Source organism: Anguilla anguilla, chromosome 10, assembly GCF_013347855.1.
Source record: "Anguilla anguilla isolate fAngAng1 chromosome 10, fAngAng1.pri, whole genome shotgun sequence".
Taxonomy (NCBI): domain Eukaryota; kingdom Metazoa; phylum Chordata; class Actinopteri; order Anguilliformes; family Anguillidae; genus Anguilla; species Anguilla anguilla.
The window spans coordinates 2799889-2824160 of record NC_049210.1 but is presented as its reverse complement, the minus strand read 5'-3'; the positions used below and the strand labels follow the sequence as shown (position 1 = coordinate 2824160).

Sequence of the window (24272 nt, the reverse complement as noted above, 5' to 3'; positions counted from 1 at the left end):
GTAGTGGTACAGCCACCGTTTGCTTTCCTTCGAAGTTACTGCTAGCCGAGCAGCGAAGTGTGCCCTCCAAATGCGAACCATGCACAATAAATGAGTCCATAGTCTTCCTGGTCTTTTCGTGGAATTGAAAAATGGCAGTAAAATTGAGTAAAATTACGGCAGTCTGAAAAAGCTAAAGGGAAGATTACTAGAATTAACCTGTTATTTTACCCGGATAAAAAGTGCGGAAGGTGATTTCCAGTTTGCTTGTACTGTATCACCAATGTTAATTATGCAGAACTACCGCATACCTCACATAACTGTATCAAACGTTTTGAGTCAATTACAACGGGCTAACAAAGAAAATCCGGAAGAAAATATTCAGCAACCGAATTAATCCGTTTGAATGTTTTGGTAGCCTACGTAATATGCTGTCCCAGCACGAATGTTTAGCATTTTATAAAACGAATACTAAAGCAAGAAAAGAACAGAAGAGCACACGTTATAATTCCAAGACGTTGACAGGCTATAACCAAAAGTAGGCTACTGCGCCGCATAACATACAAGTTTGATTTGAAGTTATTATGAAAATTAATTGGTTTGCCGCTGCATATTTTCAAACATGGCGGGTAATGGCGGAAAATAAATACAACACAAATGCTACGAGTACTCGACCAATCAGAAATGTTCAGCGCTGCAAGCTCCACCCAAAAGGTTCCTGTACTTTCGGAAAGTACTACCCCCCGAGCAGGAACGTTTTGGGGGGTAAAACAAAGCCCCCAGAACTACATTTAGACCCTAGTTCCTGCGGTGGAAACGCACTGAGTTCCTCAAAAGGTTCCTAGTTCCGGGGTATAGTTCCTGCGGTGGAAACGCGGCTATACACTACCGGGTTGACCTTAGGCTATTGGTCTTGTGTGGACGAATACTGCCACCTGCTGGGCGATAGCTAAATAATTCACTACTACAGAGAAATAATTATGCCCTTTCGTACGCAAGCCGACCATCTTGCATCATCATCGCCTCCTTGTGTCACAACTGAAACCCAGAAGATAATGGTATATAATGAAGATATTTTAATTATGTAAATGTCTATATTCAGAAGGTTTGTTAGACCAAGAGCAACACCATAGCAACATGTCAGTAAATATACTAATCAAAGTTAAATGTATGAAAAGAAAAGAATAAACTGTTCACATTTCCTAGGAGACTGGATCTAGGTTGTATTTACCACTTTGCTTCATCTTCTGACACCCCAGGCTGAAATTAATTGGTCACCTGACCAACTCTGTCCTTGTCTATCCATGAACAGAAGTTCTACCATTCCTTTTGTCCCTTAACAGGAGATCTGCAATGTCCCCTTTTGAGAGAAAATCTGTATATATTTCAGTAACATTATTCCCTTTTATGCAAAGTTATCCAAACTACAATTAATCAGTTCTTTAGTAATATACATGTGATAAAGCTAAATACAACAAGAAAACAGTACATAATCAAAAACCAATGTTTCATAAAAAAATAATAAAAAAACCGAAATGCCAAATACACCCAACGGCTGTTGATGAGGGTGCACCGACCCAAAACGATGAGACAACCGTTGGGTCTTGTGTGGTTTGGATCAGGGTCTGGCTCAGAGAGGATCCTGGGAAGTTTTCAGTGCAGGGTGTTGGAGGGTCTGGTCTGGTGGGGGGACGGCAGGACAGAATCTTTGCACCCAGGAGACGTCCAAAGACTTTCGGACGGACCTCTGTGCCTGCCGCCGGCGATGAGGTCACCTCAGGGCACAGAGCAGCCACCGCTCCACCACCAGGGGAGTTCTGGAGCGAGGCCGATCCCCCCCTTCACACCAACACCTCCATGCGACACGAGCCCTCCAAGGACGGATGTGCCAGGGATGGAGGGAGAAAAAGAAAAAACAACGAAAGAAAAAGAGAAAGTATCGGGGGGCTTGTGTTCCCTGAGAGGGATGCCTGCCCTCCGGTTTCCATCCATGCAAGAGCCCTCCTTCCCTATTGGCTGTTGCACAGCAGCGGTCACATCGCCGTGTACAGGAGGGCGTGATGCTGCAGAACCACAAACGGGGCATCTCTCACTTCACCCTTTCACTCCCCTCCCCCCAACTCTTCACCACTCCTGATCATGCTCCCACCCCTCAATCCCAGCCCGCCCCAGGTCTTCTCTCCTCCAATCAGGGGATCTCGGCTCAGCGTTTGTCCCGCCTCTTGTCCATCTCCTCTTTAACGCGGGCCTGCAGCACCATCCTCATGCCGGAGTCCAGAACGTTCTCCTCCGCCACCCTGTCCACTATCCTCTCCGGCTTGTCCTCCTGGTGGAGGGACAAAGCACAAAGACAGGGTCGTGAAATGGAGTAGAGCGGCAACCCCCCACCAATAGGTACACCAATTCAGGTGCCTCCAGTACCCAAAATGCACCACCGTGAAGGGTTTAGTCTGAAAATACTTCCCAGCATGCCTCTCTCACCTTGTGAACGATGAAGGAGGTGAGGCGGCCGCTGTCGGCCTGGTAGTCCAGCCAGAACAGTTCTGTGGCCGGGGGCTCCGGTTCCGTGCTCGACCCGCTTTCGTTCCACTCCTCCGCTTCCGCGCCCGCGCCCGGTTCTGATCCGTCTAGAAAACGCACACCACCGACTGAACACCTCACACAGACACTGGACAGCAGTTTTTGGTGGACCTATGAACCCACTTCACATCACTGTTGTTCATTTAGAACCAACTGCATTTACGGGAAAGAGGAATTTGTATAGGCTGCAGCGACTAGTAAACTCCAACAACAGGTAATGCAAAGTAGTAAATCTGAAACCCAACTGCATTTTGTGAGCAGACAACCAAAATAATTAATTTCCCCCAACTTTAGTTGAGGTAGAATCGTTTGCTTTTGCCAAAGAGGGGGATCTGTATCTGTCAACTGAATAGCATAGCCAGCTTAACTGATTTAGGGACCAGACATGCAGGGGACTCCATTTCATCCGACTTTTGAGTTGTAACGGTTTTCTTTTGCAAGATCTGTACTGACTCAAACTTTCTAACCTAAGTATGGCAGTATGATAAAGGGGTTCTCCTTTACTGGATACAATCATTTAAGCTTGTTAACGTGTTGATGAATATCAGTTTCTGTTATTTTGGGGAACGGGGGAGGGGGGCAAATTGCTCTTACTCCGGCGACGAGGGTGGTACACTTGAATGTCAGGCCGGCGCGGTCGTCTCGGGGTGGTAGTGGGTCTCCGCCGCTGACGTTCCTTGGCCTGTTTCACCTCCTTGTCGTAGTCATCTCTAAAAGAGTATGCATTACTGTAGTTTGATACCACTAACTTTAGATGCATGACGAGAGCGAGCCTTCCACCCTTGATAATATTAGAAAATTTCGTTGAAGGCGGTCCCCTGTGGTTTTGGTCCCGGCTGCAACCACGTACGGCACGAGCGCACGTAGTGTTGGAGTAACACGAAAGTGAACGTTTCCATTTATTTTCCATTGGCCCCACGGTACATAAACTACCAACCCCAAACAGTTCTCCAACATGATCAAACGCGCATGCTCTGTACGAGTCGAGAGGAGCAGGCTTACCATTTTACAGATTTCACAGCCGCTCAAATTTAGCTGGTAATGACTGCTTTTGTGTGGAGTTAATCTGTTTTAATGTATAGATAAACACCAATCAAAAGCAAATGCCCACAACCGTAGTCTATACGCATCCCGGACAAACCTGGCAATTTGATTACGACGAATATGGTGTAGAAAACCGTGGCTCATGTCCAAACGACCTCCGCGTTTGTACTTCATTTGTTGTTCCTCGTTGTCTTGCAGAATCTCCATCGTTTAATGCTAGCTACCAAACATCAATACGGAAAAATAAACGCCCTTCTTTAAACGTACGCCTTCCTACCAGGCAGCATCGTTAGCTACGTTAATGAAGCTAGCTACATAAATAGGTTACTGGCCAACCTAGGTCAAACACGGAGTTATGGAATCATTACATTGCCCATGGAAGTCAATGGGAGCAGCGAAGATGCATTCGGCCCACTGAGCTGTGATTCATTTCGGCACCATTACCCCAGCAAACTGCTTCTTTGCTATTCTTAGATCGTTCACGATCCTCTTAAATAACACACAATCTACTCATTCTTATTACATTCATTCGAAAAATATCTTGCTGACTGGTTGTATCAGCTTTGAACAGTCTGAGTTCAGGATTGTTTTATTATTAAAGACCTACAGTGGCCATAAGCATGGTAAATTACACCACATTTATATTGCTTGATCAAATATTAATGCATATACAGTTTCAGTAATGAATTCTGTTCTGTGCACTTTACAACTTCTGATTGCGAAAAGCATTTATGAGCTGAAAATATTTTTATACAGTCTAGGGCTGATAGCTTTTAGTAGTCACGATCCAACCTCCAACACAGTAGAGGGCAGCAGAGAACTAATCGAACGCTTGGCGTGGAAACTACAGTCTATGCAATATTCGAAGGTTCATCTCGTGTTAGTACGTTGTCGGCCACCAGCAAGACTATCGTAGTTGGTTGACTGACCGGGAGATTCGGAGTTTAAAACAATCTGAAATAGTTAACTACAACTATATATTTTGTTATTTCTGAGCACAGTCCCTCGTCGAATTTTGGACGATAGTGCACAGTGAACGAGCTATCTTAACAAACCGAGTTGCGACCAATATGGTGTCTTTGAAAAGAGAGCGAGAAATCGAGTTGGACGACGACGATGAGGGTGAGTGATATAGAAGTTAGCTCAGCTAACATGACCTAACGTGTATAGCTTGCAAGTTGCAACCTAACCATAACACAGCTACAACAATGATCTCGCTTATTTTATTTCAGGTAACGTGCTTTCGCTCGACGATTGCCCGTTTGTTCAGTTAGCCATGCAGCTATCATTAGTTAGCAATTCACTGTTGATTAGCTCGCACGATTGCTGAATGTTTTGCAGGGTATTATTTGTAAACTATACGTGAAAAGTGCTAGCTAGCTGGCGTAGCTATTACTAATTTCGTTTAAAATGGTAATGTTTGCGTGCTGACACCATGACATGTCAGTAATGTAAACTGAACATTAATGTGGCGATTGTCTAACTCGTTAATTTTTGCTATCACTAACTGGCTATCTAGCTGAATGTATTTGCCGGGTTTGTTTATCCTCAGTGCCAGTGAAAACTGGTCGCTCGCACGATACAGAAGATCGCAGAAGCCGCCACTGTCCTTATCTGGACACAATTAACAGGTGGGACTCGCACAGCCTGTCCATATACAGTACATGCAATATCAATTAAAATGTTGCAGACTTTTCCATAACCTGCGATTGTGTCTACTTGCATGATAAATATGATTTTTTTTACAGGAGTGTGCTGGATTTTGATTTTGAGAAGCTGTGTTCCATCTCCCTCTCGCACATCAATGTCTACGCTTGCCTCATCTGTGGGAAATACTTCCAAGGTATTTTGTGTTTGCTTTTAAAGCGTTTTGTTTTGCTGTCGTCTTGTCTCTTGGCATTGTAGGGAGGAACTGTATTAAGGGGAGGGGAATACAAAAATAAATGCAAAAGAATCGAAATTATTTGAAATACTTGATTTGAAATAAAGTTAGTCTGCTTATTTTTTTGAGTCCTAATTGATTTAGTATTGTGGTGCAAAGTCTCTTGGCCATTAAAACGTGAAGCTGAGGCCCTGAGAACAAAGTATGTTTTCTGTTTTATGCAGTAATCCTAATCATGCATGCATGCTCCTCTGTGCGATAGGAGGAAAGGACCCCTTGTTTAACTTGTGTGTGTGTGTGTGTGTGTGTGCATATGTGTCTGTGTGCGTGCGTGCGTGCGTGCGTGTGTGTGCATAAATGCGTGTGTGTGTGTGTGTTTCCCTCCCAGGTAGAGGACTCAAATCCCACGCGTATACCCACAGCGTGCAGTTCACCCATCACGTGTTCCTCAACCTGCACACACTGAAGTTCTACTGCTTGCCCGACAACTATGAGATCATAGACTCTTCCCTGGAGGACATAACGGTGAGAGCACAGGCCTGCACGTGCTCGGTGTGCGCGGTGCAGAAGCACGGCAGTGGGGTGCAGCTCCTGCATGCTTCACTTAATGTGTAACAAAACGATAATGGACTGTACGGAAGCATCGTGCCAGTGGAACGTATACAAACCATGTGACCTGATAATTCATCTCATTTTGAGTTGTCGTTTGTGTTTATCTGATGCGTGAGGAAATATTGACAGGGCATTTGGGCATGAGGACAACAGAATAATTAACAACATCAGAACAGTATCGGCAATGACAGCGTAGACCTCTTGACCGTTCCAGTTAAGCCTCAGCTAATTTACGCTGGACCTTTTCACTCTTAACCTCAATTTGCCTGATTTCTGTTTGATGTGAGTGTGATTTCCCGCGGTGTGCTGATCCATTAACCTGCCCCACCATTCGCCCATTGCTACAGCGTGTCGTACTGCGTGGTAATCCAAACGAGCGCCTCGTGGAACGGACCTTGCGCTGCTCTGACCCTCTGACCCGCTTTGTGTGTTTTTTTCTGCATCGCAGTACGTCCTGAAGCCCACCTTCGCCCGGCTGCACATCGCTAACCTGGACAAGCAGGGCAAGCTCTACCGCGCCTACGACGGCACCACCTACCTGCCCGGCATCGTGGGCCTCAACAACATCAAGGCCAACGACTACGCCAACGTCGTGCTGCAGGTGCGATGGCTCTGTGGCCCGTGGAAAATCCATCCTCTAGAGAGCGAGGGAGCTTCTGAGTATCGGTCAAGATTAGGATATAATTTTGTTAGAACCTTACTATCTTGGGCATGTCATTTGTACTGGTTTAAACTCTTAGGCCTGATTTACTAAGACCCTTAGCATGTGCAAAATGTGTTAGCACATGCAGAACTAACTGCCAATGATTGGCGAAAAACAGATAACATGACTAATCAATGGTCAGTTTATTGGTTTTGCATGTGCTAAAGGTCTTGGTAAACTGGGCCCCGTAGTTTTTAATCGGGTCTTTTGTTGTTGTTTTTTTTGGTGTGCACAGTGCGGTTTGTGCTCATATTGTGACATCACAGGAAACTAAGCGTCTCATTGGAGCATTGTAGGCCAGGGTGCACGGAATGACATGCCCAAAAAAAAGCTTCCACGTCATTTTTCCCTTTCTGTTCTTGTCCCACCTCCTCCTCTGTTTCCCAATGTCTCCCCCCCCCCCCCCCCAGGCCCTGTCCAACGTGCCTCCGCTGCGGAACTACTTCCTGGAGGAGGAGAACTACCGCGGCATCCGGCGCCCGCCGGGCGACATCATGTTCCTGCTGGTGCAGCGTTTCGGGGAGCTGATGCGCAAGCTGTGGAACCCCCGGAACTTCAAGGCCCACGTGTCGCCCCACGAGATGCTGCAGGCCGTGGTGCTGTGCAGCAAGAAGAACTTCCAGATCACCAAGCAGGGTGAGTGCCGCTCGCAACAGCGCCGCCTGCCTGTCGGGAGGTTCCTGTGCGCAGCGACAGCGAGAGGGTTGGAGGCGTGTAACACTGTCGTGTTTCTCAAAGATGATTGTTTCCATTCAGATTTTGTTTCTTGCTATTAAAATCACAATTTTAATCACTATTTTACTATCACTATTATTGTACTGCTGAGCTATTAAAATATTTATTTACTTACTTGAATATTTGCATACACACATCTGAGAAATGTGGAATCTAATGCTGGATTGTCTGTGCTGTCTGGAGTAAAGCGGAGCTATACACTCTGTGTCCTGTAGGGGATGCTGTTGACTTTCTTTCCTGGTTCCTCAACGCTCTGCACGGTGCTCTGGGCGGCACCAAGAAGAAGCCATGTGAGTGGGTGGGCGGGGCCTGACTGGGGCACAGCTGTGTGGTTGGTGTGTTAGTGGGGTTTTGAGGGTCTATGTAGGAGTTTTGCCGCTTGCCAAGTTTTCTATCTATGCACCACTTGTTTGTCTGTCTTTCTGTCACTCAGTCAATCTATCTACCTATCAAAAGACAGGCATGTCAGGTTAGGTATAATCCTGCCATTGACCACTGGCCTCAGAGCTGGAGTTGGTCCCCGGGCGCTGCACTGTGGCTGCCCACTGCTCCTAAGTAGGATGGGTCAAATGCAGGGGACAAATTACCCCACGGGGGTTTGATTGATGAAGTGCATCTTATCCATCTTGTCTTATCCATCTGTCCATCTACTGCCCCCTGGAAACGGATCCTCTACCCCGTGTTGCCATGGCAGCGTGCATCACCAAGGTGTTCCAGGGTTCCATGCGCATCTTCTCCAAGAAGCTGCCCCACCCAGATTTGGTGAGTGACAGGACCGCCCCCCCACTGCTTAAACATGCCCTTAGAGATATGGAACACACTCCAGACGATGTGTACACAAACCCAGACCTGGGACTGTGGACTTAATGCCTGAGCGGTACTTACAATAGCAGTGTCTCACGCACACTCTCGTGACATTGTTGTCATTCGCCTGGAGTGATGCCCGGAAAATAAATAAAAAATAAAGGTCTCTGACGCGGCGTGGCGGAGTTCAGCTGTAGTAGCCCTCCTGTTCTCTCCCTCCCTCCCTCCCTCCCTCCCTCCAGCCGCCGGAGGAGAAGGAGGCGCTGCTCCTGAAGGAGGAGTACCAGGAGGAGATGTCCGAGTCCACCTTCCTGTACCTGACCCTTGACCTCCCCACCGCCCCGCTGTACAAGGACGAGAAGGAGCAGCTGATCATCCCCCAGGTTCCGCTCTTCAACATCCTGGGAAAGTTCAACGGCATCACGGAGAAGGTGACGCCCGCACTCCTCCCCCCCCCCCCCCCCCCGACCCCTGTCCTGTCCCCACTCCCTAAAATGACATCACTGACATGCAGCGTGGGAAATTAACACCAGCCACCAGCCAAATGCTGGTAAATTCTATCTGTGGCTGGTGAGTTTGTCTGCTGTACCAGTCACTTTGGCAGGTAGCCACCCATCACTTGGACCTCCTGTTCTGCTCTAAATGTACAGCAGTCTGGTGAAGCAGTGACACTGGCTGGTAAATTTTGGGAGGCACCAGGCACTGTGGAGGCCTGTGGACGTGAACGTTAGTTTCCCGCCCTGCTGACACGTCCTCGTTAGCCTCTCTTCAGGTGGTGTTCTCACCTGGAGCAGAAGAGGTGCCTTTGTGCCCAGGTACCTTCTTAACTTTCCTAACACTTCTCCCTCTCCCTCTCCACCCACCCACCCACCCTCTCGATTTCTTTGTTTCCTGTTTCCTGTCCTCTCTGAAAGGAGTACAAGACCTACAAAGAGAACTTCCTCAAGAAGTTCCAGCTGACCAAACTTCCCCCGTATCTCATCTTCTGCATCAAGAGATTCACCAAAAACAACTTCTTTGTGGAGAAAAACCCCACCATCGTCAACTTTCCCATCACGTGAGTCACTCTCTTGAGCGTAGGCTGGCCCTCAAAAAGATGCAGTTCCTCCCTCCGGATGACTCCGCTGTCCTTACCGAACCGGTTTGGCAGTTTGAGTTGCGTTCAGTTGTGTCTAGAATCCTCGTCCATATTCTGCATGTTTACTGACAGCGTAATATAACATGCAGTGATGAGAAGTCACAACTTGAACCTGTCGAACTGTCCGGTAAACCAGGAACGTGGACCTGCGTGAGTACCTGACGGAAGAGGCACAGGTGACAGAAAAGAACACGACCTATGACCTGGTGGCCAACGTGGTGCATGATGGGAAGCCGACGGAGGGGGCGTACAGGATTCACGTTCTGCATCATGTAAGCGATGGAGGCCAAGTCTGTGAAGCGAAGCTTCATTTTAGTGTGCAATACATTGTGAGAGAGAGAGAGACACACACATAGTGTGAATCAAGCCCAAATACAGCATGGTATGTTATTGCAGGTATGTTACTTTATGGTTTTTAAAAATGATGATCTGTGCGTGTGTGTGTGCATGTGTGTGCGCACGTGTGTGTGTGTGTGTGTGTGCGCGCACGTGTGTGTGTGTGTGTGTGCGCACGTGTGTTTGTGTGTGTGCATGCTCACGTGTGTTTGTGTGTGTGCATGCTCACGTGTGTATGTGTGTGTGCATGCTCACGTGTGTATGTGTGTGTGCGTGCTCACGTGTGTGTGTGTTCATGTTCATGAAAGGGAACTGGGAAGTGGTACGAGCTCCAGGACCTGCAGGTGACGGACATCCTGCCCCAGATGATCACGCTGTCTGAGGCCTACATTCAGGTATCGCTTCCTCCTTTCAGGTTATCAACATCAACGCTGGCATCACCCACAAATACAGTCATAAAATCCCTTGTGAACATAACTTCCGACTATAACGATCTGCAGTAAATTAGTTATAAAAGTGGAGAAGATCTCTCTGATATCACCGTCAAAAAATTGTAAAAAGGCGCCATCGGGAATGTTTAAAATTTGAAAAGCATTTAAAAAAGAATACAGTTGGCTTTCTTTTTTGGTCCCTAACCGTGGTCTTCTCTAGAGGACGTGAGAACCTGCTGTTCCAGGCACTCTGGTCCACTGTGCAGGGATGGGCTTTGCACACGTGTGTGTTTGATTCAGAGAGAAAGAGTCTCCTCTCTTGAGCTTTTTCCATGGGTATAACCAGCAGGTCACCTGGGAAACTAGAGTTTCCCCCGGGAGGGTTACGCCCAAATGGTTAATTAAATTGCCCAATTTAAAAAAAATTAATTTTTAAAAACTTTTTCTTAACGTTTTTTTTTTTAGATTTGGAAGAGGAGAGAGAGCGAAGACACTGACAACCACACGGGGGCGGGTTTCTAACGCGACCGCCTTCTCCCCGTCACCCCCCCACCCCCGTCGAGAAAACCACCCCCCCAGCAGTCACAGGCATTCAGATCCTCCAGAAGAGCCAGATTACCTTGGGGGGGGCAGGGAGGGTGAGCACTGGGACAGCACCCTAAAGCAGAGATGGACATTTGCCCCGTTCACACTGGTCATTGTGGTTGCTGCTGGTGCACTCTCTGCTAAATCCTTTCCATGTCATCTGGATTCATTACGTTTGTCCCTCTGACTTGTTTTTCGTTTTTACTTTTATTATTATTATTATTTCTTTTTTATTACATTGGAGTGTCTCCATTTTAAGAACAAGGTTGACCATTAAATATTCCTGATTTGCAAGGTCCTCATGTTTACGCGTGTGATGTGTTCAGAATTGCTCCGTGGTGTCAGACTAGAACTCTTTTTGACCGTAGTCAGGACTGCTCTTCATACACCGTTCGCTGTCGTATTTAAAGAGGTCGTCTTGGGAAACGTTTAAATACGCTTTAAAACAAAATACCTTTTTTTGCCTCGTTGGCGTTCGTTTTGTTTGTCAAATGAACTTCTGGAAAGATCTGCATTTCAGGTTTTAATGTTTGGCATGTAAATGGAAATGTTTTGAATGGATTGGCTATTCAAGTAAACCCTTGATGAATTGGAACTCAACTTTACTGGTGCATTACCACATCAACCTGTGTGTGCTGTTCAGAAAATTGGCTTGTATACAGGATTCATCAAAAAAACTCCAGGCATTGGTAACAAACTTTTAATCAAATATAAAAAGCCAGAAATGATACAGTGAAGAAATTCAAATCATGATTTCATTTTCAATTTTCATAAATTGCTCATCATACATTTTAAGACAGCATAAATGGCACAACTGTAAAGTAGTATAGAAACTGCAAAAACAACAAAACAATCAACAGCCTCAACAGCTCCTTCAAATACATACGTTTAATATTTGGCACAAATGAAAGGCCTGGATTTAAATTTCAACAAATCGTTTTGGGAAAAAAAGATAAGCTCCTTCAGGTTCGCTCGATAATATAAAACCCACACGGGTATCAGGAAGAAGCCAGTTTCAGGGAGAACTGAAGCTTATTCACAGTACGATCAAAAGGCTATTAGGAATTACTTACTGAAATTGGGCGTGTACAACACGTCAAGTAAGAACTACTTCCTGTAACTGAGTGGGCTTGTAAAACACTGCATTTTATGTCTACTGCAAGACGTTTTTGATACATTTCATGCCTCTGGTTAATTTTGCTTTTGATAATGGATTATAGTACTTTGTACAGTGCAGTACATATCGTCACACCCAACACATTTACATTTCAGGGTTCAGCATCACTTGCACTATCCAAACCTTTAAAAAAAACAATACAGATTGTTCACAGTAATTAAAAAATATTTTGAAATCAGCAGGATAAACAATTGAGGTCTTTCCCAAAGGGGAATACATTTATCCCACCTTACTGATATGTGAAAGACCAAATGTGTGCTTATGCATTCTTATTGGGTCTTTCAAATATGCAGTGGGGATAGAAACATGCATTTCACTCTTTTAAAAAAAATTTTGCAAACAACTGGGCTGCGATTTTGTGTTCTGCTTTGGCTTATATTGTCCAGTTGATCTCAGTTCAGCTCTGTACAGTTGAGAATTAAATCTCTACTGGTCCTGAATTTTTCCTTTCCTTGTATTCAGGAATAATTAAGCAGTGCATGACTTTAAGAGAGTGCTGTTGAATACTAGCCAGTTTGGCTAATACTGGCACATTTGCAATAATTTTGATTATTGTGCACTGTCCCTGTAAAAAAAATTAATTTGTAAAATAAAAATAATTGTAAAAGCAGTTAAAAAAAAAAAATAAATAAAATTGCACACTGGCAACACAAGGCTGCTGAGCAAATCAGCGAAGCGTTATTAAAATTATTCATGAAAATCAAAGAGAAAATAAGTGGCAGCACCTTTTAATCACTGAGATATATGCGCAGCATATAAGTTAAAGAGCACAGTGCAACACAGTCAAACGTTCAGTGTAACTGAGCACAGTTGAGGTGTAATTCCCACTGTTAATAGAGGAAGGTAGGGTACATCAGTTAAACTGTTGATTTAATAATGAGTTGAGCACCATTTTTTATTCATTAAAGGATATTCTGTACTGCAGATCAGTTGAAGTCTTCAAGTCTTTAATTTCAATCTCAATATAATTTGTACCCGTTTCAAAAAATGTGGGGTCTTTAGGACACAAATCATGTGATACTTTGTTATTCCAGTTTAGGGGAATTGTATTCGGTTAACATTATCATGCATTACAAGGACCAATCGTCCGTAAAAAAAAAAAAAAAAAAAGTATCACTTTTGTCTTTGGTATTTTCATTGACCGGTATCACTCATTATTTAATCAACGTTTCAGCATGTTTGACTTTGATAAATCGCAGTCTGAGTTGCTAAAGCTAAATCATTCTTATCCGTGCTACAAGTGGATCTGGCATCATCAGAAGTAGCCTACAGCCAAAACGGGGCAGCCGGGTGGTCTGCCAACCAATGGGAGAGCTTGCCTGGGTCCTGGGTTTGCTAGTTCCACATAAATTTCTCGCAGAACAGGACACTCTGTGGAGTTAAGAGGAATAAACATAGCATTTCAAACAAGGAACATTTAATGCGGCAGATTAGAGATATCGAACGGAAATCAAAATGGAAATTCGGCACTTTTTTTTTTGGCGGAAAAAGGGGATTAAAATCCTTACGTCGCACTCCAGAGCCGTCTTCATGTTTGCGCACACGTAGTCGCGCCCCCAGGTGCAGTGGTTTCCGCCCAGCATCATCGCCTCGCTTCCCGCCGCGCACAGGTCCTCCCGCTGCGGACGAGAGCGCTCGGCTGTGACTCGCCGGACGAGAACGAGCGTCCGACCCGCGCGAGCCACAGTGGCGCCAGTGTTCTCCGTCCGGAGAACAACGGCGCGAGTGTTTACGGAGGCCGCCGCCGCAGCAGCACGCGGTAGCGACTGCAACACGGACGCCGCCCCAGTGCACCCCCCATTTAATTAAGTTTAACGGCTTACAGAGTGACACTGTACAACGTGACATCCATATATAAGCCTTCCCTTTCCCAAGTGGTTTTGTCAAGCGCTTTCCAAACACCTAAATGGTCTAATATGTCCGTTGGCTATGGTCCTCGTACCCCTGGAAGAGGGGCATTGTGGGGCATAACGGTGAACGATGGCGATGATTAAAAACAGGGACAGGGTTCGCTTTACCTCACACATGTCCAGGGCATCCTCCTGTTTTCCCAGAATCCTCTGCAGCCTGGAGCCGTAGCGCTGGGTGAAGATCTGGCACTGAAAGCGGAACACAGCAGGGAAGCCCGGTTACTTTCGCCTTCTCTTCTTCACGATCCTTTTAGTTCATTTTCTCTTCCGTTTTCTTTTTTGTGTCGCTACTTGCGAGAGACAGGTCGTCCTCTACGTTAATGCGGCAGATTAGAGAAAAAAACATTTATGTAGATATCGAACTGAAACCAAAATGTAAAATTCGCCCCCCTTTTATTTATTTATTTATTTTTTTGTTTCTATGTTAATGGATTGGAATGGCTGGACAGGAAGTTGTTTGGGTCTGGACAGAGTTGGAGAGCTGAGGCCTGTCACGTCTATAAAACCGTCACGTGTGAGGGGGTGCGGGGTGCGGAGTGCGGAGGAGGGGGCGAGCGGACCTTTGGGACGGCGTGGGGGTGCAGCTCGCAGACGGACTCCAGGAAAGAGGACGCCCCGTGTTCGGTGAGGTTGGAGCCCAGGTGAATCCGGGACAGCGCCGTCAGGGTCTGGCAGGAGTCGCACGGCGAGAGGGGGGGCATCTCTGCACCACAGGGGGAAGATTTTAGGATAAAAGGAAGGGTGCAGGAGAGACGAGGGGCATGGTAAAGAAAGAGAGAAAGAAGAAAAAGAGTTGGTCACGGAGGTGGGTCAGTCTGCAGCCATGCGCACATGCATGCAACACTGTTCCATTTTTAAAATGGAAAACATCCATATATACTGCCAAATCAGTGTTCTACACACAAAGCTTTTACAGCAGTCAGTACAATAACAGACAGTGGGAAGGGTAAATAAACAGGCTTTGGCCTGGACCGCCACGCAGAGGGTAAGTGTGATGGTGTACATTACATTACAGGCGTTTAGCAGACGCTCTTATCCAGACCAACTTACAACTTTTTTACACAGCTTCCACATTACATCCTTGACATATACTAAAGCATTGCAGGCTAAGTACCCCGCTCAAGGGTACAACGGCAGTGTCCTAGCTGGGAATCGAACCTGTGACCTTTGGGGTTACAAGCCTGGTTCCTTTACCCGTTACACTACACTGCTGCCCCCCCTGACTGCACAGGCCCAGCCTGGCTGGCCCACTCACCCACGAGGGGCAGCTCCTGCACCAGGCAGAGGTGGAGCAGCATGCAGACGGTGTGGGGGGCGGCAGAGGACAGCAGGAATTCGATCAGCTGCTTGGCGTACTTGGCGATGAAGCCCTCGCACTGGGCCCGGAAGCTGTGGGGCAGGATGGCGCACACCTCGTTCAGCAGCTTCACTACGGCGTCCTGCGAGGGTCAAAAAAAAAGGCAACGGGGTCGAGACGGAAACGCGGCGGGGGGGGAAGGCAAAGGTGAGGAGGAATGTTGGGAAACGGGGTGGGGGAGGAGATGCTGGTGTCTTTGCAAAAGGGAAAATTAAGCTGGCCAATTATGGAGAAACAAAAATGTGTTTAAATCTGGTCTTTGAGAATTAAAAAAATAAATAAATATATATATATATATAATCTGTAGTACCACCAAAATAATTTGAATATTGTGTCAGTTTTGCTATTGTATGTAGGCTTCAGTTTAGAGTAAGACTAATAGTCGTAGTGTTTGGTATCACTTCACATTAAGATACGATAATGTTTAACAGAAAATTGTAAAAGCCACAGATCTATAGCCTTCATGTGGAACTGAAACAGTGGTGTGCATGTGCGTGTGTGTGTGAGGAGGGGGGCACGACTTCTACCTCTGTCTTCTCCGTCCCCAACATGCTCTCCAGCTTCTTGACGAGAAAAAGGCAGAACGTGCACTGAGGGGACCACTGTACCTGAGGGCACAGACAGACAGGAAGACGCGTGTTGCTGGGGTTTCATTCCTCACCAAGCGCTTAACATGTCCAGCTGTGCAGCTACGCTCCTGATTTGACTGGCCTCTCCACCTTAGCGAGTGTGTGGTGCGAAATGGCTGCCGTGCATCACCCAGGTGGGTGCTGCACATTTGGTGGTGTGTGAGGTGCAAAATGGCTGCCGTGCATCACCCAGGTGGGTGCTGCACATTTGGTGGTGTGTGAGGTGAGTTTCCCCCGTCATCAGTGTAAAGCACTTTCAGCTTTCGGAAAAGTGCTATATAAATGCAATCATTCATTCATTCGTTCGTTAATTAATTAATTAATTCATTCATTCATTTATTCATTCTGCTGTGGGGAATTCTTGTAGTTCTGGAAAATGCGGAACAGCTAAAATTTTTTTTTTTTAAACGGCTGTAGATCTCATTTATATTTCATATTTATATTATATTATATTTCATGATCTCACCTCACCAGTGTGTAGCACCCAACTGTGTGATGCACGGCAGCCATTTTGTGTCAAAATGTACACCACACATTACCTCGGTGTGAAGGGGGAGGACATTTCTGAGCCAGTTAGGCTGGTCTAAATTTGCATCAAGGCTACTTGGAAATTTCAGCATTTGCACACAGCTTACCCCCCCCACACCTTGGCTACATTTTATTTTTAAAAAGGACCATTCCCTTTGTATAAATGACTCGCCCATCAACCAATAGCAAGAAGTGCCATTTACCGAAATCACGATTCCAGTTTCTCTAACAAAGAAAACTGCAGACACCAGTGTGGGTGGGTGTTTTAAAATAAAATAAAACAATTATACAGCTAAATGGTAAAAATTCACACCTCAGAAGAGGTGTAATTCACATAAACATGCACACACATGCATACACACGCACACACACACACACTCACCTCCGGATGTGTGCCCCTAAAAGGGGCCACACTAGTCATGTCACCATCAGCGATGTGATTGGTCAGGAGCTCTACCTCCTTGCCCTCCGATTGGCTGCCGCACAGTCCCAAGAACGTACACACTTGACCAGGCTTCTGCCGGCAACCGAGAGGAACAACAGACAAAAGAATGAGAGTGAGGTTTGGAGTATTTTCCGTTTTTAAAATTTTTTATTTACTTACTTATTTACTTATTTTTGATCACTAATTCAATTATGAAGATGAATTCGCTGATATCTGCAATTGCAACTGTGTGTTCTTATAATAATAAAGACAGAACCCCCAGGATAATCTGAGGGAACACATTTCCCATCCGTGTGTCCTGGCCTGCACGCCCCGCCCCGACCTCCATGTGGATAACCCAACTGCTGTGTGGATAACCCAGCCGCTGTGTGGATAACCCAACTGCTGTGTGGATAACCCAGCCGCTGTGTGGATAACCCAACTGCTGTGTGGATAACCCAGCCGCTGTGTGGATAACCCAACTGCTGTGTGGATAACCCAACTGCTGTGTGGATAACCCAGCCGCTGTGTGGATAACCCAGCCGCTGTGTGGATAACCCAACTGCTGTGTGGATAACCCAGCCGCTGTGTGGATAACCTAACTGCTGTGTGGATATCCCAGCCGCTGTGTGGATAACCCAACTGCTGTGTGGATAACCCAGCCCCTGTGTGGATAACCCAACTGCTGTGTGGATAACCCAGCCCCTGTGTGGATAACCCAACACTTACGAGGAACTTCGCCAGGAAGCGGAGGGCTATCGGCAGGTACTGTTGCGCTTTTTTCCTACAGGCGTCCTTGGCTTCGTCTCCGGACAAGCGGGCACAAAGGCTATCCAGGGTGTTCTCGATCAACTCCTGTGAATGAGCGGGATGGGGGGTGAGACCACACTGCCACCCATGACCCGCTGGTGCGGGGGTGCCCCAAACACACGGTGTCCTCGCCGTCACACGTGCAGTTTTACATGGGGCGAAATAGCTCAGGAGGTAAGACCGATGGTCTGGCAGTCGGAGGGTTGCCGGTTCAAACCCCGTCCTGGGCGTGTCGAAGTGTCCTTGAGCAAGGCACCTAACCCCTAACTGCTCTGGCGAATGAGAGGCATCAGTTGTAAAGCGCTTTGGATAAAAGCGCTATATAAATGCAGCCCATTTACCATTTACGTGCAAACGTGCAACTGCTGACGCAGGTCTGAGGGTCACCGGACCTGTCAGCTGCGAGTGGATTCCGTTCCCTTTTCAGCGCTCTCTGAAGCCCACGTTATTCCCAAAATGTTGACGCCGTTGGCGAGTGCGGGAACCGAAACGGACGGGGGTAGCGAGCGGTCGCCTTTTCGCGGCCGATTGCAAACGACGGGCCGGTTTCGACAGACGCAGGTGAAGCCCAGTCCTGGACTAAAATGAGCCTTGTGTGGATCATCTCTGTTAAAAGATTTTTAATTTAGTCCAGGACTCGGCTTAATCTGTGACTGCGAAACGGGTCCTACAAGTACAGCGGAACACAGCAAGAGGCGAAGTGGGTGTGATTCTTACAGCTTCCGCACGCTGGCCCGCGCTTCTCACTGCGATGAGAGTTTATTTTTAAACTGACAAAAAGGGACAAAAATAAGAACACAGGCTGCCCGTGAGAAAGGAGAACGGTGTGGCAGCAGCTATTTTGGTTGGCCTGTGGAGAAAAAAAAAAAAAAAAAAAAGTGGCAGTTTGCCACTTGCGTGAGTTCAGAATTCACCCGCCAGTGCCGTGCCCTGCTTTTGTTTATGCTGCTCAATCGCGGAAACTTTTGATTTTAACAGACTTGTGTCTTGGTTCTGCTTTTTTTTTTTCTTCTTTCTTTCTTACACGCCGACCCAACCCCACTCTCACTTCGTATGAAATGTACCGGCGTCTTGGTTCCGCGAATAAAAAGGGGATGTACGCCTGACCGGTTGGTATCATACCAAGTATTCTTCGTGCAAAGGACCAAGAACCACACATCTGCCCTGACGGGGGGCTGCGGCTGACACACGAAGCGAAACGGTCTGAAAATGTCCACCTTACACCAAAATTCAACTGTTTTCCGTCTGTGTAAATAAGGTCGTGTTAGTGATTGCCCCCCCCGATACCAAAAAGCACATTAGGGAGCACGGTGGCACGTGAAACACTCCTGGCTTGGTGGCCTTGCTCTGCTGGTTGATAAGTCAGGGGATTCTGACAGAGAGTCTCGCACAGAGAATTCCAACGGGCAGTTGGCCAGAAACTGCATTCCGTGTCGGTTGGTCATACTGGCAGCGTTCAGCGCCACAGCAAAACATGGCCGCCTTGACCGCCGGTGCCTCGTCATGCTCTGACCAAGGAGGCCGAGGAGCTCCATCATAGCCCTCTTCTGATACTGACACGGCCCCACAATAATAAATACCTTTGACTGGTATGGCGACACAGTACGTCTCTAAATGTGAGTGTTGCCTTGTCCCTTGACGGGGGAGTTGACTTGGGTATGGTCCACTCACTTGGATGATGAGTCACTTCTTTTGTTTGATGACCCCCATTTTCTTTCTATAAGCACCCCCCCCCCCCCCATCCCTGACATAAGAGGATTAACTGTGTGTGTGTGTGTGTGTGTGTTTTTCTTTGGACTGTAGAGTACATACGTAGGCTTAACCTACTGTAAACCTTACCCCGTGATTCCATTGTGATGGTATAGTTCGAGGCATTGACCGTTTTTTAAAATCACAACGTGCAGGTGTTATACCCGCTGAGACGCTTACCTGAGTCTTCGCTTTGGAGATCAGGTCGTCGAAAAGCTCCACGATCTGAGTGCAGTCCTTGCAGCCGTCCTGGGTCTGCAAAAGGAGGGAACCCGGCCGGTTTTCAGTCTCTCTTTCAGGCCCCCAGGTAAACTGATAATTTTATTCCTAAGAGCCCAACAGCTACAATCTCACCCCTCACTGAAGCTGTGAAGATTATTACATTATATTACATACAAAATGATTACATTAAACGTGTTTAAAAGCGCTAGCTTGAAAGGATCAGTGTATTCAACATTCTGCGAATGAACACCAGCCTTAAATCCCAATTATGGAAGCAGACGTAACTTAAATGAGCGTATGGTACTTATTTCAGTTACCATTTGGAATTTTCCCTTAAATATGCCACTCGTATGCCCCTTCAGTACGGTTGTACGATGGTGACCTAGTACTCGGTACAAAAAAATCGATGGCCACGGCATTCATAGCGGTGACGAGAAGCTGAAGTCGCAGCTGCAACACAATTTGTCACGCAACTTACACAGACACGGAGGACATCCGTGTCTTTGTCAGTCGTGCGAAAAAAAAATTGTGTTACAGACGTAATGCAAAGCCTGCTGGTGCAAGCGAGACAACTGCCTGCAACTGCTTCAGCACATATCCACGTGTATAAATGTATACAGGCTGCTAATAAATAATGCAGTCTTCAGCGTCGCATAACGCAGAACGCACAGGCCAGGTTAGTAAGGTGAAGTGTGACGACGACACATTAACGACCTGCAGAGTGCACGATTCTCTCAAGGTACGCTCGGCTGCTTCTCTTCTGCGGGTTAAAGCAAATACGCCCTCTTCCTTTTTTTGGGTGTACCGTAGGCCAAGCCACGAAGGTTTCATTTCACAGGCTTTTTTTTTCTTTTCTTCAAGCAGGCTGAAGAAGCAGAAGTGAAATCTCTTCAGCGTTTTTAGAAACCCTTTGAAATGTTTTTTTTTTTTAATGTTCACTTCCTCCCCCCCCCCCCCCCCCCTTAGCGCAATGAGCTTATTATAATTAATGCTTCTACGGAAGCCATGAGACTTCTCAATTCTCAGACTGGGCCTTTTGAAAACCTGCCTTTATGACGCTATCTCTTGAAAAACACTTTTAAATGCTTTTCATACACTGTATATAATGTGTTTAAGATGGTGTTTGTTTTATTACAGGCCTCTGGATCTTCTCTCAGACCGCCTGACTGAAGAAACATGGAGGCACAAGAAGACGTCTTGCGCACATCTTGAAATTCGTTTACCCGTGTCTTTTTTGGTTTGTTTTTACGTCTGCGCTAAAACCGAGACTTGCAGTCACGCGACCTACACATCTGAACAGAGGGTGGTAGGCTGGAGAACGCAGGCGCAGGGGCCACTCACTCCTTTACAATGTGTACGTTCTAGAAAAAAGATCCCGCGCACCGCGTGCGAGACAAAGTTCTACGATGGAGTGCAGCCTCGGTAACGTTCTGATGTTTGGGTTCTTAGGTCCTTGCGAAGTATTTTGCAAACGTTTTCACTGTATCGCCCTCGGACGCTCCTGTCTCATCGGGGTCAGGACGTTTCCAGTTTAATAAAGCACACTGATTTCTGAGCCGTCATCAGCAGGGTACTGATTAGGTAATGTTGATTGGCAGCGTTTCGCCTAAAATAATACTCAGTAACTCACAGCAGACAACTTGGTGCTGTCCAACCTCGCCTGCGTCGGCTCCAACAGGACCCTGGCCAGAACTGCAAAGAGATGCACAAGACAATGCTAGGCATTAAAGCACTGAATCTTCTTCAACACTATGTAGCAAGTAGGAGATTACATGAATGTAATAAAATGTGATGCATCCTTTTAATTTAGAAGGTACTTTTAACTCTTAAATGTTTAGCTAGGCTCCAGCACAATGTTCTTATTAATTAGTCGGAAGGGCATAAATAGCCAAAACAACAGCTTTTGATCCACCGAGGAATAGATTTTTCATTTTCATCCTTCATGCTACACCTGATCACTTATTTAATCTTTTTTTTTTTTTTTAATTCTATGATTGAATATGATAATCCTTATTTCAAGACATTACCCGGGACAATGTTACATTTGAACATGCTGTTGATTTCACATTTTAATACAGTTGAAAGAGGCCGCCTTATACTTTGACATTTTTTGCTTATCAGACTACTTTATATACCCCACAGGATGTATGTACAGCTGTTGATATCGGACTGTTGTATTCCAGAGAGTAACACTGACATTCTCCAATTCTGTAAGGCTCTCTGGGTGAGAGGGTCAGCTCAGCAATTGTAATGTAATGTAATGTCAATTATAATAATCTGGGGGAGGGCGGGTGGGGGGTGGGGTAATGTGGGGTGGAATTAATAATGTTTTTTTCCCTGTAATTTGTAAAAACTTTTTTTTTATTTTTTTTAATTACATCTCATGCTGAAAAAGATCAGGAAACAGCTTTGGTCAAATAAACTAAAATCTACAGTATGTGTGTCACATATAGCTTGTAACAAATTCATAAATACATTTGAATGTATTTTCAAATATATTTTACATATGTGCCAAAGGTATTTATATATATTTACATGTAATGTTTTGCAATGGATTTGGAATGCATTCAGTTTAAACGGAAATAAACTGCAATATCCCCCCCCCCCCCCCCCCCCCCCCCCAAAACAGTTCACCCGGTCATGGAGAAGTTTACAGCACATTGGCATTATCATTGTCATCCTTATCAGTCTTTTCTCAGAAATTATCGGCCTTTCGTAGGGTATCATTATACACGCCCTTGATATTTCGTGTCATTCGTCGCATCTTCACGTGGACTGCTTCTGGAACTTCAAGTGCACGGTGAACCAAAGACGTTTAAAATAATCCTTACCTGCACTCTGAGATGCGAGCAAGGCGACCAGCACAAACCCTGAAGCGGTCATCGTGAGGGTGTCAGTTAGTCCTGTCCACCGTTCCCAGTTGAGAAATTAAACGCTTCGCTTTCCGGGCGACATGAACAATAAATGTATTTTGTTCAGGAAGCGTTGGCGATATGATGGCCAATAACAAAACAGATTTCTTGCAAGTAGGCGGGATATGAAATCACAATAGACCAATAAGATATGCTACAGCGACTGCATGATTAGCTATTGACAAACGTTCGGGAAAAAAAGGTGAGAAGACAAATGACGTACCCCTCTACATCACTACATAACGGAGCGAAGCTGGATGAACCGATCAGGAGTGCGGTGTCAAAAGCAAAGATCATTTGGATCAACGTGATATAATTTTACGATACACGAGAATCTGACGGTTCATTTTTGTACTGCGGCATTTTTGTCGTTCCATTTTGCATATTGGGAATTCGACAGACATTTGAATACAAATCGTTCGCAGAATGCGAAGGGATCATCACAAGAGTGCACGGTGGAATCACTTCTAATTAATGTCTGCACAAATACTTGTCATCAACGATTCATCCATACCACGATACGCTAGTGCCGTAGCAAGATACACAATTGTATCTATGCAGGCTACACACGCCAGGGAAATGTGCAGTCTAATTCTAGGCATAACCGTTAGCACAGTGGAAAGGTTAAAATGCTAATAAATTAATTACTGAAAAGGCTTGTGAAGATATTTCTCATCAAAAAATTTAAAAAATTTAAACTGTAAAAAGCAATTAAATGCAGAAGACTATAGTCTTATGTCTAAATGCAAAAAAAAAAAAAAAAATTCTAAATATGCAATTTTATCATTCAGATGGATGCAAAATCATGTTTATTGAACAAGTAAGGTGAAATAAATGAATGGAAATGCTTTTGAAAATATTTATCAACAAAAATATATTTCAGTGAAAGAAACAGTGGAATACATAAGACTATATAGTCTTATGTCAAAATGCAAAAAAAAAAGAAAATTCTAAATACGCAATTTTATCATTCAGATGGATGCAAAATTATGTTTATTGAACAAGCATGGTGAAATAAATAAGTGGAAATGCTTATAAAAATATTTATCAACAAAAATATATTTCAGTGAAAAAGATTGTGAGATATGTAAGACTATAGTCTTATGTCAAAATGCAAAAAAAAAAGAAAATTCTAAATATGCAATTTTATCATTCAGATGGATGCAAAATTATGTTTATTGAACAAGCATGGTGAAATAAAAGAGTGGAAATGCTTTTGAAGATATTTATCAACAAAAATATATTCCAGTGCAAAAAAAACTGAAATACATAAGACTATAGTCTGATGTCAAAATGCAAAAAAAATAAAAATTCTAAATATGCAATTGTATCAATCTAATGGATGCAGAATTATGTTTATTGAACAAGCATGGTGAAATAAATAAGCGGAAATGCTTTTGAAGATATTTATCAATAAAAATATATTTCAGTGAAAAAGATTGTGAGATACGTAAGACTATAGTCTTATGTCAAAATGCAAAAAAAAAGAAAATTCTAAATATGCAATTTTATCATTCAGATGGATGCAAAATCATGTTTATTGAACAAGCTTGGTGAAATAAATAAGCAGAAATGCTTATAAAAATATTTATCAACAAAAATATATTTCAGTGCAAAGAAAAACTGAAATACATAAGACTATAGTTTGATGTCAAAATGCAAAAAAAATTAAAATTCTAAATATGCAATTGTATCAATCTAATGGATGCAGAATTATGTTTATTG

General features: G+C 45.0%; 3 protein-coding genes across 4 annotated transcripts; 1 reads left to right on the top strand and 2 right to left on the bottom strand.

The window, feature by feature from the left end:
- Positions 1-1037: 1037 nt before the first annotated feature.
- On the bottom strand, positions 1038-3934 carry c10h2orf68 (chromosome 10 C2orf68 homolog). The gene is made up of 4 exons (XM_035378689.1): positions 3701-3934; positions 3154-3269; positions 2461-2606; positions 1038-2305 (listed from the first exon to the last, which is right to left on the bottom strand). Exons 1-4 carry the CDS (start codon positions 3808-3810, stop codon positions 2183-2185), a joined length of 495 nt encoding a protein of 164 aa, XP_035234580.1. The 5' UTR covers positions 3811-3934; the 3' UTR covers positions 1038-2182.
- A 506-nt stretch (positions 3935-4440) lies between these two features.
- On the top strand, positions 4441-12583 carry usp39 (ubiquitin specific peptidase 39). Its single transcript, XM_035378685.1, has 13 exons — positions 4441-4725; positions 5156-5234; positions 5352-5446; positions 5874-6010; positions 6546-6698; positions 7211-7436; positions 7751-7825; positions 8230-8297; positions 8582-8770; positions 9254-9396; positions 9614-9749; positions 10122-10208; positions 10710-12583. The coding sequence occupies exons 1-13, from the start codon at positions 4674-4676 to the stop codon at positions 10764-10766; spliced, it is 1497 nt and encodes a 498-aa protein (XP_035234576.1). The 5' UTR covers positions 4441-4673; the 3' UTR covers positions 10767-12583.
- Positions 12584-13112: 529 nt separating this feature from the next.
- On the bottom strand, positions 13113-22642 carry sftpbb (surfactant protein Bb). Of its 2 annotated transcripts, XM_035378686.1 has the most exons (11): positions 22467-22641; positions 21266-21327; positions 19594-19668; positions 17584-17709; positions 16813-16947; positions 15801-15881; positions 15172-15355; positions 14477-14619; positions 14025-14105; positions 13515-13625; positions 13113-13377 (listed from the first exon to the last, which is right to left on the bottom strand). In XM_035378686.1, the coding sequence occupies exons 1-11, from the start codon at positions 22516-22518 to the stop codon at positions 13342-13344; spliced, it is 1086 nt and encodes a 361-aa protein (XP_035234577.1). In that variant the 5' UTR covers positions 22519-22641; the 3' UTR covers positions 13113-13341. The 2 variants fall into 2 exon arrangements, with proteins under 2 accessions (XP_035234577.1, XP_035234578.1); XM_035378687.1 differs by lacking the exons at positions 17584-17709; positions 19594-19668 and having other exon boundaries at positions 22467-22642.
- Between the last annotated feature and the right edge of the window lie 1630 nt (positions 22643-24272).

What these genes read in the sequence shown, in the direction of transcription:
- sftpbb (XM_035378686.1), bottom strand. Translation starts at nt 22,518, where the DNA reads ATGACCGCTTCAGGGTTTGTGCTGGTCGCCTTGCTCGCATCTCAGAGT. An exon ending in GCTCGCATCTCAGAGTGCAG is followed by an intron (nt 21,328 to 22,466) that starts GTAAGGATTATT and finishes ATCTCTTTGCAG; the next exon opens with TTCTGGCCAGGGTCCTGTTG. An exon ending in ACCCCCACGCCGTCCCAAAG is followed by an intron (nt 14,106 to 14,476) that starts GTCCGCTCGCCC and finishes TTCCGCTTTCAG; the next exon opens with TGCCAGATCTTCACCCAGCG.
- c10h2orf68 (XM_035378689.1), bottom strand. Translation starts at nt 3,810, where the DNA reads ATGGAGATTCTGCAAGACAACGAGGAACAACAAATGAAGTACAAACGC. An exon ending in CGTCGTAATCAAATTGCCAG is followed by an intron (nt 3,270 to 3,700) that starts GTTTGTCCGGGA and finishes ATACTCTTTTAG; the next exon opens with AGATGACTACGACAAGGAGG. An exon ending in GTACCACCCTCGTCGCCGGA is followed by an intron (nt 2,607 to 3,153) that starts GTAAGAGCAATT and finishes TGCGTTTTCTAG; the next exon opens with ACGGATCAGAACCGGGCGCG.
- usp39 (XM_035378685.1), top strand. Translation starts at nt 4,674, where the DNA reads ATGGTGTCTTTGAAAAGAGAGCGAGAAATCGAGTTGGACGACGACGAT. An exon ending in ACGCCAACGTCGTGCTGCAG is followed by an intron (nt 6,699 to 7,210) that starts GTGCGATGGCTC and finishes CCCCCCCCCCAG; the next exon opens with GCCCTGTCCAACGTGCCTCC. An exon ending in CGGCACCAAGAAGAAGCCAT is followed by an intron (nt 7,826 to 8,229) that starts GTGAGTGGGTGG and finishes TTGCCATGGCAG; the next exon opens with CGTGCATCACCAAGGTGTTC.